Source organism: Antedon bifida, chromosome 9, assembly GCF_963402885.1.
Source record: "Antedon bifida chromosome 9, ecAntBifi1.1, whole genome shotgun sequence".
In the NCBI taxonomy this organism is placed as follows: Eukaryota; Metazoa; Echinodermata; class Crinoidea; order Comatulida; family Antedonidae; genus Antedon; species Antedon bifida.
In genome coordinates this window covers 5,498,479-5,516,825 of record NC_136234.1, presented here as the reverse complement: position 1 = coordinate 5,516,825, position 18,347 = coordinate 5,498,479, and the positions used below count along the sequence as shown (strand labels likewise).

The 18,347-nt window shown below is 33.1% G+C and overlaps 3 protein-coding genes and 1 pseudogene across 6 annotated transcripts; 1 reads left to right on the top strand and 3 right to left on the bottom strand.

Annotated features, from left to right (window-relative positions):
* The first annotated feature begins 47 nt into the window (after nucleotides 1–47).
* Nucleotides 48–18,343, top strand: LOC144851381 (acylphosphatase-1-like). Of its 2 annotated transcripts, none has more exons than XM_078708808.1 (3): nucleotides 48–226; nucleotides 17,891–18,000; nucleotides 18,135–18,343. In XM_078708808.1, exons 1-3 carry the CDS (start codon nucleotides 71–73, stop codon nucleotides 18,247–18,249), a joined length of 381 nt encoding a protein of 126 aa, XP_078564934.1. In that variant the 5' UTR covers nucleotides 48–70; the 3' UTR covers nucleotides 18,250–18,343. The 2 variants fall into 2 exon arrangements, with proteins under 2 accessions (XP_078564934.1, XP_078564933.1); XM_078708807.1 differs by lacking the exons at nucleotides 17,891–18,000; nucleotides 18,135–18,343 and adding exons at nucleotides 592–701; nucleotides 835–1,319 and having other exon boundaries at nucleotides 59–226.
* Nucleotides 1,407–3,706, bottom strand: LOC144851376 (2-amino-1-hydroxyethylphosphonate dioxygenase (glycine-forming)-like). Of its 2 annotated transcripts, none has more exons than XM_078708800.1 (3): nucleotides 3,494–3,706; nucleotides 1,862–2,087; nucleotides 1,407–1,748 (listed from the first exon to the last, which is right to left on the bottom strand). In XM_078708800.1, the coding sequence occupies exons 1-3, from the start codon at nucleotides 3,689–3,691 to the stop codon at nucleotides 1,522–1,524; spliced, it is 651 nt and encodes a 216-aa protein (XP_078564926.1). In that variant the 5' UTR covers nucleotides 3,692–3,706; the 3' UTR covers nucleotides 1,407–1,521. The 2 variants fall into 2 exon arrangements, with proteins under 2 accessions (XP_078564926.1, XP_078564927.1); XM_078708801.1 differs by lacking the exon at nucleotides 3,494–3,706 and adding an exon at nucleotides 2,299–2,422.
* LOC144851382 (stress-induced-phosphoprotein 1-like) lies at nucleotides 7,167–8,830 on the bottom strand. The gene is made up of 2 exons (XM_078708809.1): nucleotides 8,702–8,830; nucleotides 7,167–8,087 (listed from the first exon to the last, which is right to left on the bottom strand). The coding sequence occupies exons 1-2, from the start codon at nucleotides 8,791–8,793 to the stop codon at nucleotides 8,015–8,017; spliced, it is 165 nt and encodes a 54-aa protein (XP_078564935.1). The 5' UTR covers nucleotides 8,794–8,830; the 3' UTR covers nucleotides 7,167–8,014.
* Nucleotides 12,901–16,832, bottom strand: LOC144852261 (stress-induced-phosphoprotein 1 pseudogene; annotated as a pseudogene). Its single transcript, XR_013614281.1, has 3 exons — nucleotides 16,738–16,832; nucleotides 15,264–15,427; nucleotides 12,901–12,973 (listed from the first exon to the last, which is right to left on the bottom strand). The product of XR_013614281.1 is annotated as a stress-induced-phosphoprotein 1 pseudogene (transcript).
* Nucleotides 18,344–18,347: the final 4 nt, after the last annotated feature.

The window sequence follows — 18,347 nt, the reverse complement described above, 5'->3', positions numbered from 1 at the left end:
TTGCCACTAGATAGTCATTTCCCCATTTGAAAAAATAAGATTACCCATGTCAAGGGCCAAAGGTCGAAAAATGTTTACTAAATTTTATTTTCGGTCGCTTAATTCGCGAATGTTTGTCAACAACATTGACATTTTGGGACTTCGAATGGCATCTTCTGATCAAAAAACATATGTATCTGTAAATTTTGAAATTCATGGTAAAGTTCAGGGTGTATTTTTTCGAAAGGTAACTTTTAATAGTCTTGCAAGAAAATTGACAGTTGAATCTAGCTAGCCATCAAACAACCTATCTAGGTAGGGCCAGGCTAGTCCTTGGCAGGGTAAATAACCGGTCTCTCCTCCTCTCTCTACCCCCGCCCCCTGCTGTCATGTCCATCCCTCTGCTAAACACCTATCCGTCCGTCCGGCCTAGACATTTATTAATATTTAAAGAAAGCTGTTTGTTAATAATATAATTTCATTTCTACAGACAAAATGATCAGATCTGATTAGTTTAAATAAGTACTGACACTGTAAAGTGTAACTTGGAGTAGCCTAGTTAGTAGTGCCCTATGCATGCTATGGTGATTTTCTTCTCTTAATAATGTATAGGACACAAGATTAACAGCGCAAAAACATGGACTTGTTGGTTGGGTCAGGAATACCAGACATGGTACAGTAGAAGGCCAAGTACAAGGGAATAAAGAACAAGTTAATGAAATGTAGGTTTGTTGTAAAGTTTGTTTAATATTTCATTTGTTTAATGTAGGCTCTTAAAATAATAAAAATTCTAACAATCATATACAGCACATTATTTAATAAATGTATGATACTATTTGTTTATTTTATTCACAGGAAAATATGGCTGAAAGAAAAAGGCAGCAAGAATTCAGTGATAACAAAAGCTGATTTTAAAAATGAAAAAGTTATAGATGTAGTGAAGCATGAAGCATTTGTTATAAGAAAATAAGTTAACTTGATGATTGATATAAAGGCTTTCTAGAAACACATCAAAAAGCAACAGAACATGTTAATTATACATATTACCAACATTTTATAAAGAAACAGCTATGCCATGGCTTGAACTTTGAAGTGTAAAAACTAAGAATGAAAATTAATTAACAAATGGATACTTAGGCCTATAATACATTCGTATGGACAGGCAGATAGGGTTAAAGCATGGACATATAAATTAATTTATAGGTCCATGGTTAAAGTGTATTACACACAGATTTCGAGTGGTTTTCCTGAATGGTATATACTGTATATATTGTATATAAGATTTAATGTTTGTGTATCAATGCGGTGTATAATAAAAGTATGTTCCTACAGTAATGAAATATGTGTATGCATCATAATTCAAAAATTAGGCCAGTTTAAAACATTTACCATTCAAACAACATAAACGTCACCAAATTGGTTAAAAATGAATCACATGGAGGCTGGAAAAAATCAAGGGCTACTTAGGTTTTCCAGACGGCATGTAATTAAAAGTTATTAAAAGTATTTACTTTTTGTATAAAGTATTTTTCTACACCTGTCTTATATACGAGATGTTTCCGTATTTCTTTGCTCTAAATAACTCAGACAGAGTTGTTTATATTTATCCAATGGTTCTGTGTGTGCATTCGGATCCTTTGCTAGCTCGTCCCATCGACGCATGCGTAGTATTGCATCAAAGTACGGCGAATTCTCAAACTGTTTTGCTTCTTCTTCGAGCATGGGACCGCCCTGATGTGTCAATGTTTGTTTAGAAGACCTGCTCAGACCTATAAAATAAATGTTCATAAAAACAAAATAAATCTAAATACAATTTTTAAAGCGAGATCTTTCATCTAAATCTCATATTTTCAAAATAAAAATCTTGTTCTATGCCTATTACCTTCATAATATGATTTATCTTTATATACGAGGTAGCGTTTAGCATCCACGTGACCTCGAACGAAGGCTGCAATTTCTTGGGGAATCCCCAGATCTAACAAAAACGTTTCTCCAACGGTTTCATGATTAACGGTTCCAAGTTTCACCCCTTCCGTAACCATTCCTTCCAATCCTTGGGCCATGCCGACTAGATGGCCTATGTCGTGAAATAAAGCACCCAGTATGATCTAGAAAAGGGGATAAGATTTGGGCAGCTAGGCGACAACATAGTATTAATAACATTAGAAAAATCGGTTTATTATGGACATAGGCGGATTCAGAAGCGCCTGCCTTCAGTCTGTTTATATCTATGTAAAGCCTTTGGCGCTAGTTCCGTTTCGCACCTGTCATTTATTTCGACTCAGAATGTGTTTAATAAATTTATCGTGAGTACCACACCTTAGAATTAGGCCTCAAAAATACTTTTATGAAGGAGATCACACAAAAAGTAACAAATAAATGCTTTAAATTGATGAATATACAGACGTGTTTCTCGCACATCGGTTCCATACGCCTTCGCCATGTTCAATGTTGATGTTTCTATGGAGCGCCAAAAGAGCAATCATAATAGAGGGCTAAAAACTCAATATAATGCGTATATTTAATGCATTTATTGGTGAAAATTACGTTCAATTTTAATATATTTTGTCAATGTCAATGCAACAAAAATGTTACTGTTGATACAGTACATGGTTTTCGCAGTTTTCGTTAACTTTTAAGAATGAAAATCGACAAGTTCATCATCATTACATGTACTGTAGTTTTTATACCTCAATGATCTAAATAATATTCCTCTTAGTCTCAGGCCTAGGCTAGGTAGTGATGCTGATTTAGGCCTAGGGTTTTGTTGCATTGACAAAATATATTAAAATTGAACGTAATTTTCACCAATAAATGCATTAAATATACGCATTATATTGAGTTTTTAGCTCTCTATTATGATTGCTCTTTTGGCGCTCCATAGAAACAACAACATTGAACATGGCGTATGCGAAATTGACGAACCGATGTGCGAGAAACACGTCTGTAAATTCATCAATTTAAAGCATTTATTTGTCACTTTTTATGTGATCTCCTTCGTAAAAGTATATTTGAGGCCTAATTCTAAGGTGTGGTACTCACGATAAAGTTTCTTAACAAATTTTGAGTCGAAATAAATGACAGGTGCGAAACGGAACTAGCGCCAAGCCTTTGACCATGTTTTTTCATGAAAAGGGCGGTATATAAATGTGGTATATTATTATTATTATTATTATCAAGGTGACAGTTGTTCCGGAAAATGTTCCGGAAAAGCCACAAAACATTGATTTCGCCGCTAATACACTTTAGTGAATGAGATTATTAGACTTAAAACCCTAACATAAAAAATGTCGATTTGTTTTTCCAAACATTCTTAAACGGAGTTAATGCATCATGACGTTGACATATTAGACAAATGAAGAATGTTTTTAATAATTGACGAATCGCACCAATCAGTAAAATTGGTAATATTTAGCTTGCCCGACCATGCGTTACTTAGGCCTACCAAAGTCCTCAATCAACCAGGAATATTGATTAGGCCTAATCATAACGCAATTAAACACGCACTACCGACCTGCTTGGGGTGTCCTTCCTTTTCTGCCAACATAGCACATTGTATCATATGTTGGTTCTGTGATACAGCTTCACCTATATACTCAGAATCACCATAATTCTCATAAAGATCAAAAATACGTTGAATATTAATGGAAGTCATTATTAATATACATAACCTATTTATTATTGGTACAGTTATAATAATATGGCTGTTCATGCGTAGACAATTGACTTATTGGCACTGATACGATGATAGTCAGATCTACTTGATTACACAAAAGAATTCTGATAAACTTATTTAGGGTTTCATACAACATGGTTGAAAACATAATTGATCATACAGCTCAAGAATGAGAACATTGATAGAGAAGAATGACTTTGTTTATTTATTTTTAATAACTTTATCTTGTATTATTTTGTTAAGCAAATAATTATTAGTAATATTAATCTACATTAAAAAAAGTGTTTTACTATTTATAATGTTCAATATTAAAGATGTATTGTCCCCCAAAATCATGAAAAATAAAGATTTTTAAAATCGGACTTTGAATAGGCCATTTTGCAGTTTTAATGAAGTTGTTCACTTCCATAAGAAAAAAAACGGGGGAAAAAAATTATTTCACCTATAAAAAGACAAAATAAACAGTTAAATTACCCAAAAACTCATTGTCTTCCAGACAATTTGACCATTTTTTGCTTTAAATTACATTTTTCTCAGGTAAATAAATTTTTTTCAGACCCAATTTTTTTGTGAGAGTGAATAACTATTATGTGACATTAAAATAACATATTCAACAAAAAAATTTAAAAAATTATTTTTTTAGGGGGACAATATATCTTTAAACAATTAATTATTTCTCATTATATTTGCATATTGTATTATATTGTTTTCATCATTCTGTATTTTATTGTTTTTATTGTTCTTTATTTTTGCCAGAAACATATTTCAGTTGTTTTTTTATAGACAAATAAAGATTACCATGACTAGGGTATTCCGGCCTAGGCCTACTATTTACTCACAATGCTGAAGATTTAACGATTTGACAATTAAACGTAGGCCTCACTCAAGTTCTGTTAAACGTAGGCCTCACTCAAGTTCTGTTAAACGTAGGCCTCACTCAAGTTCTGTTAAACGTAGGCCTCACTCAAGTTCTGTTAAACGTAGGCCTCACTCAAGTTCTGTTAAACGTAGGCCTCACTCAAGTTCAGTTATTCTTTTTTAATTTCTTTTTCTGAATTGCATTGTCTGTCAATTTACCATTATTCATTCATAATCTTGGTGTGGGCGACCTTTTAGTATTCGAAAACATATAAACCTGAATACTAAATATAATCATAATTGCTTACTAATAACTATGATGTAATGACATAATCAATCCTGGTGAGTAAATCTCTATTATGATGCTATGAAACGGAACATAACACTGAAAATGAATTGAAAACGAGGCTTGTAAGTGCAGTACTCCGCTATAATTGATCTAGACTTACGTCAATGTGGGTTCATATTCATATTCATTTATTATCCAGATAAATAATAACAATAATACAAAAAGCATAAATTACATTAACAAAAACAAGCATAGAAAAAAACGCAGAAACTATCCTGGCGGATTGTCAAAAAGCAAAAAATATCGCTATAGAAGACTCTCCTGATAGTGCTGGTGGCAAAATAACAGAAACAAGGTTAAACATTTAACAATCCGGTAACATAGAATTTATATAAAACAGAATAAAAATTGCAATCATTATAAATAAACATGTCTGTGATAAATACCGGAATCTCATCCCACATCCGTGGAAATGAAATAAAAACAGAATTAAAAAAAGCATTTGTACGAGACTTCTCATGTCTAAAAACAAGTTTCTCACTTCTACGTTCAACAGGTTTAGGTAGCAAAACACCATCAATTAGGAAATCTGTACAGAGGCACTTCACAACAAATTTAACACGGATGAATTTAAGTCTATTATAAATCGTGGGTAATTTTAGAGTCCGTAACCTTTGTTCGTATGACGGCCGCATGTCATAATCCATGTGAAAAAAACGTGGGAAGCATGATCGTGTAAAGCGTCTCTGAACAGATTCAATCTGATTGATGGTGCTTTGCAGAAATGGAAACCAGACAGGTGAAGCGTATTCAAATACAGGCCTAATGATAGACTTAAATAATTTAGGAAAAACGGTTGTATGCCATCATTATGATATGATGTGCGGCAGGAAGTAAAAAAAAAGTCACAAAGCATCGCTGCGTCCAAGCACATGAAAACGAGGCAGAGATAGAACATGTAGGTAAAATAGTAAAATATCCGAAGATTGACTTGAAAGTGTAATGGTTTTGAATAAATTCATTTGTTTTTTTTAAAAACTTTATTCGCCAAATAATTTCTTAACCTAAAAAATATTCTAATATTTCTTTTAATTTATTATTAAAAAGAAATAATTCGGTGTTCTGTTTACCTGATCAGAATGGTTGCGTCCATAGGCTCTAGTACTGCTTTTTAATGGTGTATTATGAAACTTTTGCGATTAAACTATTAGTTCAATTGAATAACATTAGCCATGCCATTTTCTCAAAGTACGGCAGTATATGCCTATCGATATTTTACTTGCTTTATCCTGTACTGTATATTTAAAGGTAAGTTTTATTATTTTAGCTTTTATTTATTTATGTATTTTTTTGCCGAAATCTTATAATTAGTAGGATTTATTCCAAATAACCTAGGCCAGTAGCAGACGGTTTCGGTTTTTAAAATTCAATTCAATAGTAGGCTACATATTATCTATTCAACATGTTTGTCGATTTTTAAAGATTAAATTAAAATGACGGAAATTGTTTTATTTGTACAGCTATGAATGCCGATAAACAAGAAAATGATGAATTTGAAAATACGCAATTCAGAATCCCTGAAATTTGTAGTAGTCCAGCCTGTACTTTCCGGACACCCATTCAAGAAAGCAGTGGTGTTGTCGATGATACTGATCGACATCATATTGAAAAAAGTCCATCAATTGCCTTGGTTGAAAACAGCGGTATCTTGAATAGGCATCCGATCCAGGAGGTTGGCGAAAACGCTACTGATTCTCTTAAATTCAGCATAGACGAAACAAATGCCGAACATGTCATCAATAGTACTCCGATCCAGGAGGTTGGCGAAAACGGTACCGATTCTCTTAAATTCGGCATAGAAGAAACAAATGCCGAACAGGTCATCAATAGTACTCCGATCCAGGAGGTTGGCGAAAACGGTACTGTCGTGTTAACCGATTTTCTTAAATTCGGCATAGAAGAAACAAATGCCGAACATGTCATCAATAGTACTCCGATCCAGGAGGTTGGCGAAAACGGTACTGTCGTGTTTACCGATTTTCTTAAATTCGGCATTGAAGAAACAAATGCAGAATGTATTGTTAATGAGCCTCCGATTCAAGAAGTTGGCGGTTGTGTCGTGTTTACCGATTTTCTTAAATTCTGCATTGAAGAAACAAATACAGAATAAAGAATAATAGCATGAAACATTCAAGTTGTCATTTACAGATATGCAGGACAGGATAAAAATTAATTAATTAAATAATTAATATCTATTTAATAATCATTATTGGAGCTACGCACTTAAAAGATATAGGCCTACTGTATCACAGGAGTTTAAATGTATCAGTGTTTCTAGAATACAAAACGGTGTATATACATTATTCTACTGCAGTAAATTCAACAGTGACTGCAGTAACTATACTCCTTGCAGTGTCCTTTACACTATGTCTGTATTATTACCCTTCATTTCACAAGACTTGTACAATATGTTACTGCAGTAAACTACATATAATTAATGCAGTAATATTTACAGGTTTTTTTCACTAGGGGGGTACACAAATTTGTACATAATTTCTTCTGAATTATATCATATTTAGTTTTAATTATAAAACTCCTCATTTCTTATTTTTTTGTTTGCTAATCTTAAGAACGTTTAGACTTAAGTATCACTAACTTATTAAAAAACATTACATGTTATGTAATACATTACATCTTAGTCATTTCTTTCAGTAATTATCTATTCTGTTACTATTTACAATCACTAATTTTAATCCCTTTATATTTTTTTTTTTATGGAAATGAGGTTTTGATGGTCTTTAAAATCTACTGTCTAAATATATATTATTGTACTCATGTTTGACATAAATGTTATTATCATTAACGGTTTGATGTTTAGACTATATGACAAATATTTCAATATAAAAAACATTTTTAGATGGAATTTTAAATCACATAATAGGGATTTTTGAGAATATGACATAAAAGCAACGTGACAATAATCTGAGCATGCTTACAAACTAATAGTCGCTGTGATAGCTTCGCATAAAAATTATGCTTTTTGTAAATATTAGAATGTTTTATATTTATACGGAGATCTTGCAGCAAAAACAATTGTTGGTCTTGTTATGAGCAGTAAGTTCTTTGATAATAGTGGTTGTACATAATCTTGTTGTCAGCAGAGTATTGCATCACAAAGAGTAGCACGCCCTCTATGAATGCAGTAAAGGTCATCAGCGGAACTGAATGATGCCAGCATCTTGTAGTACATACAACTTTCTTGCAATATCAGGGTTACTCATATGGCTGCAAGAAATAATTTTTAAATAAATTCATTTTTGTAACAAGATAAGATTTTTAACTTTAAGGTAACAGATTTTAACTTTTATCATAAAAAAAAAAATAAATGATTTGATAAATTATACCATAGCATGTATGATGCAGAACATTTGTAAATAAAATCATCTAAAAACAAATATAGTATGTGTAATGTATTGATTGTGTTCACACATCGTATACTCTATCTCTAACAATATTTCAATCTTCTATCGACTAAAGCCGAAGTATAGTCATTATCTCGGGACCGTTCTATGGCCACCACCAGGTAGGCTTACTTCATCAAGGCTTCTGTGAATGGATGACTGGTTGGGAGCAGGAATGCTAGTAGACCAAACACAGTACCATTTTTGATTACGATCAGAAATTACCTCACGACAATATTTGAAAGCCAATGCACCAATATACAATACATATTATTGTTAAACTTGGCAACCTGCCAAGGTTTTTAATCCTAAGATTTTACCACCATGTATTGTCACTAAAAACATATTACTGTCAAAGACGAAAATGTAACAAATATTTGTGCTTCCTTGAACCACAATGACAAGTTTGATCGTGTAGACAGAGCTTTACAAACTTACTTTCTCATAGCAGCTGGATTTTGAGACATTTGTTCCAGTATCATCCTCATTGCTGGGTCACTCATTATCGCTTGCACCTCAGGGTCAGCCATTGCTCTTTTCTTTACCTCTTCTGGATCCTTTTAGATCCTGTCTACAATTATTAAACAATTAATTATTTCTTATTATATTTGCATATTGTATTATATTGTTATCATCATTCTGTATTTTATTGTTTTTATGGTTCTTTATTTTTGCCATAAACATATATTTCAGTTGTTTTTTATAGACAAATAAAGATTACCATGACTAGGGTATTCCGGCCTAGGCCTACTATTTACTCACAATGCTGAAGATTTAACGATTTGACAATTAAACGTAGGCCTCACTCAAGTTCTGTTAAACGTAGGCCTCACTCAAGTTCTGTTAAACGTAGGCCTCACTCAAGTTCTGTTTGTTATTCTTTTTTAATTTCTTTTTCTGTATTGCATTATCTGTCAATTTACCATTATTCATTCATAATCTTGGTGTGGGTGGCCTTTTAGTATTCGAAAACATATAAACCTGAATACTAAATATAATCATAATTGCTTACTAATAACTATGATGTAATGACATAATCAATCCTGGTGAGTAAATCTCTATTATGACGGAACATAACACTGAAAATGAATTGAAAACGAGGCTTGTAAGTGCAGTACTCCGCTATAATTGATCTAGACTTACGTCAATGTGGGTTCATATTCATATTCATTTATTATCCAGATAAATAATAACAATAATACAAAAAGCATAAATTACATTAACAAAAACAAGCATAGAAAAAAACGCAGAAACTATCCTGGCGGATTGTCAAAAAGCAAAAAATATCGCTATAGAAGACTCTCCTGATAGTGCTGGTGGCAAAATAACAGAAACAAGGTTAAACATTTAACAATCCGGTAACATAGAATTTATATAAAACAGAATAAAAATTGCAATCATTATAAATAAACATGTCTGTGATAAATACCGGAATCTTATCCCACATCCGTGGAAATGAAATAAAAACAGAATTAAAAAAAGCATTTGTACGAGACTTCTCATGTCTAAAAACAAGTTTCTCACTTCTACGTTCAACAGGTTTAGGTAGCAAAACACCATCAATTAGGAAATCTGTACAGAGGCACTTCACAACAAATTTAACACGGATGAATTTAAGTCTATTATAAATCGTGGGTAATTTTAGAGTCCGTAACCTTTGTTCGTATGACGGCCGCATGTCATAATCCATGTGAAAAAAACGTGGGAAGCATGATCGTGTAAAGCGTCTCTGAACAGATTCAATCTGATTGATGGTGCTTTGCAGAAATGGAAACCAGACAGGTGAAGCGTATTCAAATACAGGCCTAATGATAGACTTAAATAATTTAGGAAAAACGGTTGTATGCCATCATTATGATATGATGTGCGGCAGGAAGTAAAAAAAAAGTCACAAAGCATCGCTGCGTCCAAGCACATGAAAACGAGGCAGAGATAGAACATGTAGGTAAAATAGTAAAATATCCGAAGATTGACTTGAAAGTGTAATGGTTTTGAATAAATTCATTTGTTTTTTTTAAAAACTTTATTCGCCAAATCATTTCTTAACCTAAAAAATATTCTAATATTTCTTTTAATTTATTATTAAAAAGAAATAATTCGGTGTTCTGTTTACCTGATCAGAATGGTTGCGTCCATAGGCTCTAGTACTGCTTTTTAATGGTGTATTATGAAACTTTTGCGATTAAACTATTAGTTCAATTGAATAACATTAGCCATGCCATTTTCTCAAAGTACGGCAGTATATGCCTATCGATATTTTACTTGCTTTATCCTGTACTGTATATTTAAAGGTAAGTTTTATTATTTTAGCTTTTATTTATTTATGTATTTTTTTGCCGAAATCTTATAATTAGTAGGATTTATTCCAAATAACCTAGGCCAGTAGCAGACGGTTTCGGTTTTTAAAATTCAATTCAATAGTAGGCTACATATTATCTATTCAACATGTTTGTCGATTTTTAAAGATTAAAGTTAAAATGACGGAAATTGTTTTATTTGTGCAGCTATGAATGCCGATAAACAAGAAAATGATGAATTTGAAAATACGCAATTCAGAATCCCTGAAATTTGGAGTAGTCCAGCCTGTACTTTCCGGACACCCATTGAAGAAAGCCGTGGTGCCGTCGATGATGTTGATCGACATCACGTTGGAACAAGTCCATCAATTGCCTTGGTTGAAAACAGCGGTTTCTTGAATAGGCATCCGATCCAGGAGGTTGGCGAAAACGCTACTGATTCTCCTAAATTCGGCATAGAAGAAACAAATGCCGAACATGTCATCAATAGTACTCCGATCCAGGAGGTTGGCGAAAACGCTACCGATTCTCTTAAATTTGGTATAGAAGAAACAAATGCCGAACATGTCATCAATAGTACTCCGATCCAGGAGGTTGGCGAAAACGCTACCGATTCTCTTAAATTTGGTATAGAAGAAACAAATGCCGAACATGTCATCAATAGTACTCCGATCCAGGAGGTTGGCGAAAACGCTACTGATTCTCTTAAATTTGGTATAGAAGAAACAAATGCCGAACATGTCATCAATAGTACTCCGATCCAGGAGGTTGGCGAAAACGGTACAGTCGTGTTTACCGATTTTCTTACACTCAGCACAGAAGAAACAAATGCTGAATGTATCGTTAATGAGCCTCCGATTCAAGAAGTTGGCGGTTGTGTCGTGTTTACCGATTTTCTTAAATTCAGCATTGAAGAAACAAATTCAGAATAAAGAACAATAGCATGAAACAATCAAGTTGTCATTTATAGATATGCAGACACAGGGCAGGATAGAAACTTATTATAGTATTTAATAATCATTATTGGAGCTACGCACTTAAAAGATATACTGTATCACACGAGTGAAACGTATCTGTTCTACAGTAGTACTCCGCTATAATTGATTGCCACTAGTTTAACTTAAAGCGTAATCGCATCGAAAGTAATTTGACCAATCATGACGCAATGGATTAAACAAAGTGTCGCTTGTGATTGGTCAACCATACATGCGTTGCGTGTACGTCGTTTGGTAGCGCCTAACCAAGTGGACTAAGTTTTTAGGTATTCCTTATGGAAGTTTTGAAACTCTGGCAATGATACAATGGACACATCAACATTGAAACGCTTGGCACTGATCCAAATTTTCCTTTGTTGTAGCATTTTACAATTAATGTATTATATTGAAGACAGTAACACTTAAACAACACAAAGTTTTGGACTTGATGAGCAATGTATAATAATCCCTGCTGTTTACATTGTATAGTGCACCAGAATACAAAACGGTGTATACATTATTCTACTGCAGTAAATTCAACAGTGACTGCAGTAACTATACTCCTTGCAGTGTCCTTTACACTATGTCTGTATTATTACCCTTCATTTCACAAGACTTGTACAATATGTTACTGCAGTAAACTACATATAATTAATGCAGTAATATTTACAGGTTTTTTCACTAAAGGGGTACACAAATTTGTACATAATTTCTTCTGAATTATATCATATTTAGTTTTAATTATAAAACTCCTCATTTCTTATTTTTTTGTTTGCTAATCTTAAGAACGTTTAGACTTAAGTATCACTAACTTATTAAAAAACATTACATGTTATGTAATACATTACATCCTAGTCATTTCTTTCAGTAATTATCTATTCTGTTACTATTTACAATCACTAATTTTAATCCCTTTATATTTCTTTTTTTTATGGAAATGAGGTTTTGATGGTCTTTAAAATCTATTGTCTAAATATATATTATTGTAATCATGTTTGACATAAATGTTATTATCAACTGTTTGATGTTTAGACTATATGACAAATATTTCAATATAAAAAACATTTTGAGATGGATTTTTAAATCACATAATAGGGATTTTTGAGAATATGACATAAAAGCAACGTGACAATAATCTGAGCATGCTTACAAACTAATAGTCGCTGTGATAGCTTCGCATTAAAATTATGCTTTTTGTAAATATTAGAATGTTTTATATTTATACGGAGATCTTGCAGCAAAAACAATTGTTGGTCTTGTTATGAGCAGTAAGTTCTTTGATAATAGTGGTTGTACATAATCTTGTTGTCAGCAGAGTGTTGCATCACAAAGAGTAGCACGCCCTCTATGAATGCAGTAAAGGTCATCAGCGAAACTGAATGATGCCAGCATCTTGTAGTACATACAACTTTCTTGCAATATCAGGGTTACTCATATGGCTGCAAGAAATAATTTTTAAATAAATTCATTTTTGTAACAAGATAAGATTTTTAACTTTAAGGTAACAGATTTTAACTTTTATCATATAAAAATAAATGATTTGATAGATTATACCATAGCATGTATGATGCAGAACATTTGTAAATAAAATCATCTAAAAACAAATATAGTATGTGTAATGTATTGATTGTGTTCACACATCGTATACTCTATCTCTAACAATATTTCAATCTTCTATCGACTAAAGCCAAAGTATAGTCGTTATCTCGGGACCGTTCTATGGCCACCACCAGGTAGGCTTACTTCATCAAGGCTTCTATGAATGGATGACTGGTTGGGAGCAGGAATGCTAGTAGACCAAACACAGTACCGTTTTATTACGATCAGAAATTACCTCATGACAGTATAGTTTTTAATAATTCATAAGTCGTACGCATAAGCGGAACCGCATTGAAATGGTTTATTTCATATTTTGAGAATCGTAGACAAGCAATCATTGTGGGTGATTCGATGTCTGATGAGTTCGCTCTACCCTGGGGTGTACCGCAGGGATCCGTAAAAGGTCCACTCGATTTCATCTTATACACTGGACCACTCAGCAACATCATTGATTCCCACCCGGAAGTTCGTCATATGATCTATGCAGATGACACTCAACTATATTTAATCATGAAACCTACACATCATTCTGAATCTGTTAACAGCCTTGAATCATGCATCGCAGATGTTCGCTCATGGGCCATTCAAAATAAACTCGTGTTCAACGACTCCAAGACTGAAATGATCCATTTTCATTCAAAGTTCCGTGAGGCATCATCATTTCCTTTGGTCCATATCGGAGATACTTGTGTCTCTACCTCCAGCTCAGCCAGAAATCTTGGCGTCCAACTAGACAACAGCCTCGGTTTAAAAGAACACATTCGTAATGTTTGTCGTGGTGCTTCCTTTGGAATTTACCAGATCGGCCAGATTCGTAAGTACCTTGACAAAACATCAACTGAACGTCTTGTTCATGCTTTTGTTTCATCCCGTCTGGACTGTCATAACTCGCTTCTGTACGGCCTACCAACTTCTTATCTGTCTCCTCTTCAACGAATCCAAAATTCCGCCGCAAGACTTATCACTGGCACTAAACGACATGAACATATTTCTCCCGTTTTTCGTGACTTACACTGGTTGCTTGTAGTTCAGCGCATTCGTTTTAAAATCCTGTTGCTGACATATAAGGCCATCAACGGATGTGCTCCAGCCTACATATGTGACATCATTACTCCGTCAACCAACTCTTCGCTTCGTTCATCCTGCAGACTTCTTCTAAAACCTGGACCCCGTTCCAGAACTCGGTTTTACGGTGATCGTGCTTTCGCTGTCGCAGCCCCAAAACTCTGGAACACTCTACCCCTCGAAATACGCTCATCAAAATCTGTTATCACATTTAAAACTAAACTCAAAACTCATCTCTTCAGAGAAGCATAATCACACGCTACTACTTGCACAGATCTTGGAAAACACAGCGCTTTGAAACCTTTGTCTCTTGCGCTTTATAAATGTTATTTATTATTATTATTATTATTATTATTATTATTATTATTATTATTATATTTCTTTGAAAACAAATGATATACAGTTTCAAAGGCACTGTCGTTTCATAGTGATAATAACAAAAGAAACAAAAATCAATTAAAGTTGTTCATTGAGGCGATGCCGACAGGTGAGTTGACAGGGTTCCGGCTGATTAGCTTACCTGTCTCAAATTATCTGACTGTATCGATATTGAATTAAAGATATTTCTATATTGTTACAGGAAACAATTACATTAAAAACAAAGAAAACACCCAAATTCTTCCTGCAAGTTTGTACCAACCAATATTTCACTTTACAATAACTAGGCCTATATATTCGAAATATTTACTTAATTGTTTGTAGCTTTAACTGGGGCAAGTGTAATCCAATCATTTAGAAATAATATTTCTCTTCGCTTTTATACTTTTAATATTACTTTTGAGAATAGTTTTAAACTTTTAATAACTCTTGAAACAGAAAAAGTTGTTAAAACAGCACCATTTTTGGAAAGATTTAATACTTTTCAATAATCGCAAATAATGATTCAATACAATTATTGTTAAACTTGGCAACCTGCCAAGTTTTTAATCCCAAGATTTTACCACCATAATATGTAATGTCACTAAAAACATATTACTGTCAAAGACGAAAATGTAAAAAATATTTGTGCTTCCTTGAACCACAATGACAAGTTTGATCGTGTTAGACAGAGCTTTACAAACTTACTTTCTCATAGCAGCTGGATTTTGAGACATTTGTTCCAGTATCATCCTCATTGCTGGGTCACTCATTATCGCTTGCACCTCAGGGTCAGCCATTGCTCTTTTCTTTACCTCTTCTGGATCCTTATTTATCTCCTGTCTACAAGTTATTAACATATTCATTGTTTCCTAAAAATAAAATAAACAAAGAAATTGAATTCAAAAAAATAGTTATCACTTTCAAAAAACCAAAACAAAATAATGTGTACACTCAAAAGTAGCATTAATCTAACATTATGTCAATGGCCACCAGATGTCTCTATGTAGACGGTTACCTGAACCAATACCAGTGAATCAAATAAGGGGGTGGGGGAATAATCAAAAACTACACAACAAACTAAAATACATAAGTATACAGTAGATTCGCTCTTTTGGGACAGTCTTATTCAGGGGTGATTTCTCCTTGAAACGAACAATTGAAAATATATGTTCAATTATTTTAAACACTAATGCTAACCTTACTTATCAGGGGACGCCTCTATTAAGGGGACACTTAGGACCCGAAGGTATCTCTTTATAGGGCTCTACGCCAGTTTGGCTGTTATGTCACGTACGGCGCTCCATATGAGCCCTCTCGTTTTTGTTGTTCTACATACGAATGTTTACTGTTTGCTTTGTTAAAGATGTATTGTCCCTTTGACTAATTCCAAAAAAATAAAAAATAACAGATTTCGAAAAAAGGTGGGTCATTTTGAAGTATCACAATAGTTATTAACTATCACCAAAAATTTGTCGAAAAAAAAAATCATTTAACTGAAATACAGACGTTTTTTTGTTAAAAAAATAACTCTGACTTCCAGTCAAAGTTTTCGATCAAAACATACCCCATAATGAAACGCGCTTGTTTGGCTACTCTGTATGCATAATCATAAAACTTCCTCAGGATCTGTGTGAAAATACCTTCTCAACCGTGATTAGTTGTAAACAATCCTAATTAGCATATGCATAATGCGTACTCGTGGTTTGAAATCTTTGTTTACTTTCGCTCGCGACGATTTTCCAGACGAAATGTAATCAAACTAATTTACCTGTTAATTACGTAAACTTGTTGCTTTTGGCTCGAATTTTCGACTTAAAGTGAATAACTTTAATATTACTTTGATATGGCCAATTTAAATTTAGAATATTTTGACCTTCATTTTTTGGTGTTTCAAGGGACAATACATCTTTAATAAAGTTACATTATTGTTATACCTCAAGTATCGGTTATTCAGTTGTATTATCTGTGTGAGTATTGTCTATATTATTACCAAGTTGGCGCTACTGTATTTATCTACACATTTTTATATTAGAAACTGGAAAAAATGGGAAATTTTGGACGTTCCACTGACATTTTAGAAACTCCAGGATAATCTTGGTTAACTGCTGGACAATCATGGAGACCCCAGGACAAAGTTGAGGATTATGGCGATCTAAGTATCTGTACTGTTATAGCGTACCTGATTACTACTATCAATATCCAATGCCTTCTGCAGTCCAGACTGTGCTTGTGCCCATTGTTTCATAGTCATCAAGTTTCTGCCTTTATGAATGTAGCCTTTAACTATAAAAAAAAGATGTTCATTGTCATTCAATATTGGCAAAAATAATTTCGAATTCATTTCATTTTGTCCTGTTTATATAATTTTAAACAAAATACACATCAAGAATACTTTTGTAAACGTTGAACAAATTGTTATGGTTATTTTTACCACTACGTTTTAGTGTTACATCACCAATAGGGAAATCCCCTAGTCATGTAGAGGGCAGCATTCAGGGATAGTACATCTAGTAAGCAGAAGGTTAAAGATATATTGTCCCCCTAAAAAATAATTGTTAAAACATTTTGTGTTGAATATGCCATTTTAATGTCACATAACAGTGACCAAAAACAAATCCCCTATAAAGTGTTAATAAAGCTCTGTCTACACTGTCAAACTTTATGTCAAAAAAATGTGATGTGCCCATATACTGTATGGACATGATGATGTCATATCACTACCATATTTGGGTATATCACTACCATATTTGGGCACATCAAACTTTTTTGTCAAACAAGTTTATACAGTGTAGACAGAGCTCTAGTGTTGATTTCTAATGTAATTGGTGAATTCAATATTTTAAAATGAACAGATAAAATGAATCATTTATAATTTGTTTAGATTAAATAATTAAAAATAAAGTACAATATTTTTACTTTGCAATTTTTTTGAATGGAGCTTTGTTTTCTCTTTCCACTTCCACGGCCTTCAAGCAATCTGTCCGACAGAGTGAACCCCTAAAAAATGTTTTAAAATGACATTTATTTCATATAATTATTATTTATTTTTCAATAAGAGATTAAATTATTTACGTTAAAATGATTGGAGATAAAAAAGAAACGAGGGCAACCTACCAGCTCATGTCCATCCCTCTGCTAACCTATCCGTCCGTCCGGCCTAGACATTTATTAATATTTTAAAGAAAGTTGTTTGTTAATACTGTAATATCTTTTCATTACTGACAGACAAAATGATCAGATCTGGTTTAAATAGGTACTGTAAAAACTTGGAGTAGCTTAGTAGTGCCCTATCCTATATGCTATGGTGATTTTCTTCTCTTAATAATGTATAGAACACAAGATTAACAGCGCAAAAACATGGACTTGTTGGTTGGGTGAGGAATACCAGACATGGTACAGTAGAAGGCCAAGTACAAGGAAATAAAGAACAAGTTAATGAAATGTAGGTTTGTTGTAAAGTTTGTTTGAATATTTCATTTGATTAATGTAGGCTCTTAAAATAATAACAATTTTAACAATCATATACAGCACATTATTTAATAAATGTATTATACTATTTGTTTATTTTATTCACAGGAAAATATGGCTGAAAGAAAAAGGCAGCAAGAATTCAGTGATAACAAAAGCTGATTTTAAAAATGAAAAAGTTATAGATGCAGTGAAGCATGAAGCATTTGTTATAAGAAAATAAGTTAACTTGATGATTGATATAAAGGCTTTCTAGAAACACATAAAAAAGCAACAGAACATGTTAATTATACATATTACCAACATTTTATAAAGAAACAG

Coding starts and splice junctions, on each gene's coding strand:
- LOC144851381 (XM_078708808.1), top strand. CDS start 71: ATGTTTACTAAATTTTATTTTCGGTCGCTTAATTCGCGAATGTTTGTC. Junction 227..17,890: donor AGGGTGTATTTTTTCGAAAG/GTAACTTTTAAT, acceptor AATAATGTATAG/AACACAAGATTAACAGCGCA. Junction 18,001..18,134: donor AAAGAACAAGTTAATGAAAT/GTAGGTTTGTTG, acceptor TTTTATTCACAG/GAAAATATGGCTGAAAGAAA.
- LOC144851382 (XM_078708809.1), bottom strand. CDS start 8,793: ATGGCTGACCCTGAGGTGCAAGCGATAATGAGTGACCCAGCAATGAGG. Junction 8,088..8,701: donor AATCCAGCTGCTATGAGAAA/GTAAGTTTGTAA, acceptor TATTTCTTGCAG/CCATATGAGTAACCCTGATA.
- LOC144851376 (XM_078708800.1), bottom strand. CDS start 3,691: ATGAACAGCCATATTATTATAACTGTACCAATAATAAATAGGTTATGT. Junction 2,088..3,493: donor AGGAAGGACACCCCAAGCAG/GTCGGTAGTGCG, acceptor CCCCTTTTCTAG/ATCATACTGGGTGCTTTATT. Junction 1,749..1,861: donor AGATAAATCATATTATGAAG/GTAATAGGCATA, acceptor TTTATTTTATAG/GTCTGAGCAGGTCTTCTAAA.